This window comes from Sceloporus undulatus, unplaced genomic scaffold (genome assembly GCF_019175285.1).
Source record: "Sceloporus undulatus isolate JIND9_A2432 ecotype Alabama unplaced genomic scaffold, SceUnd_v1.1 scaffold_20691, whole genome shotgun sequence".
Taxonomy (NCBI): Eukaryota; Metazoa; Chordata; class Lepidosauria; order Squamata; family Phrynosomatidae; genus Sceloporus; species Sceloporus undulatus.
The window spans coordinates 1-1,691 of record NW_024823606.1 but is presented as its reverse complement, the minus strand read 5'-3'; the positions used below and the strand labels follow the sequence as shown (position 1 = coordinate 1,691).

The 1,691-nt window shown below is 47.8% G+C and overlaps 1 protein-coding gene across 1 annotated transcript; it reads right to left on the bottom strand.

Moving 5' to 3' along the window:
* Positions 1-36: 36 nt before the first annotated feature.
* LOC121918634 (rho GTPase-activating protein 45-like) lies at positions 37-1,424 on the bottom strand. Its single transcript, XM_042444650.1, has 3 exons — positions 1,189-1,424; positions 372-633; positions 37-257 (listed from the first exon to the last, which is right to left on the bottom strand). The coding sequence occupies exons 1-3, from the start codon at positions 1,398-1,400 to the stop codon at positions 105-107; spliced, it is 627 nt and encodes a 208-aa protein (XP_042300584.1). The 5' UTR covers positions 1,401-1,424; the 3' UTR covers positions 37-104.
* Between the last annotated feature and the right edge of the window lie 267 nt (positions 1,425-1,691).

Genomic DNA, 1,691 nt, shown 5'->3' with positions numbered 1-1,691 from the left:
AACTGAAGTAAGTTGAGGACAAAGGGAGAAGCTGAAAGGAGGAGAGAGAGCTGGGACATTTTAAACACAGATGAGAGGTGGGACGGCAGAGGATTAAACTGGGATTATCTCTGCCAAATCGGGACAATCAGAAGGTGATTAAGAAAGCATGGTTCCATCTCACCTCCGTATGAGTCCTCATGAAGAGCTGCCTCTGCCTGGTCAGGAGTTGGCAGATGGTATGGGACTCCATCATGTGGCTGAACACTGGTGTTTTCCTGCACATGAGAGACAAGATCTTAGTGGGACCAAGGTAGCCAAAGGACATCATTGGCACGCAGGTTTCCCTCTTGCAATGCCACCCTGACCCTGCTCCCAAAATTTCCATTCACCTGGTTCCCAATGGGTTCCTTCTCTTCCTCCTCCTCCTCCTTTGCAGCTTCTTCTAAACCATCTGCAAACGTCTGGTCAGTTTCAAAGATGGCAGAGTAGAAGATGATGAGTGCTTCAATGATCCGTGCCTGATGGGGGTAGTCAACCAGGGAAGAGAGGGAAATGGTGGCTTCAGTGGGTCGAGGGCGCATTAATGTGGGGCCAAAGATGATGCCCAGGTTGCCGGAGGTCATCTTGTTCTCTTGTTCAACTTCCACAATCCTGGGAAAGGATTTGGACAAAATGAGGCATGACTCGAGTAGAAACTGAGAAATGGAAAACATGAGGAAATTGGAAATTCAGGGAAGTGTCTGAAGCTGGCTTGCCAGTTCTGCTGGGGATGCTGTGGCTCAGTGTTTCCCAGACTTTGGTCTTCCAGATGTTTTGGACTCCAGCTCCCAGAATTCCTGACTGTTGGCCAAACTGACTAGGGCTTCTGGGAGATGAAGTACAAAAACATCTGGTGAGCCAAAGTTGTTCTAGCTGGAGTCTCTGTATTAAGTGGAGGGCTGAACTAGATGACCCAGGGGACCCCTGCCAACTCTTGGACCCTTAGATTCTGCAATCCTCCTTGAAACCCTAGAGAGTAACTGCTGCCCATCAAGATAGTCAATCAATGATTTATTGATCGATTGGCCCATGGTGGATTTGGTAGGTTTTTCCTCAATTTGAGGCAGTTCTCTGCAAATTGGAGTGCCTCGTATTTCAACACTTGTGTTCCCGGAAGATTTCCATCTGCCTCAAAATTGGAGGTCCACAACCCAAGCAAGGACTTACCTTCTCAGGTGCTGCACAATGAACTTCATGGTGGCCAAGTTCTCCGGCGGAAGCTCCTTCAGCAGCTCTCGCAGTTTGGCCACCAGCACCAGCACCGCTTTCTCTGTCTTGGCTCCTTTGTCCACCATCTCGGCCACACTCTTCCCGGCCTTGCCCCCCTCAGTTCCCCCCTGCAGGCTCTCCTTGGCCAACCCTATCAGGCTGTTGTACATCCGGAATGGCAGGATGGGTTCTGGGAGCTGCAGAATGGGCAAGGATCAAGGGAAATGGCATTAATCCATTGAGGAAAGAAAAAGGAGCACAAGAAGGAATTTACAACAAAGTATAAAATATGGGACTCATACCACCCCCACATCCCACGATACCTGAAATTTCAAAAACTGGGTGGTTAATCTCTCTCTATATATGTATATATGTATGTGTGTGTATCTATATCTCAATATCTCTATGTATGTATATATATCTATATAGTGATATCTGTGTGTGTATCTCTCTGTGTATCA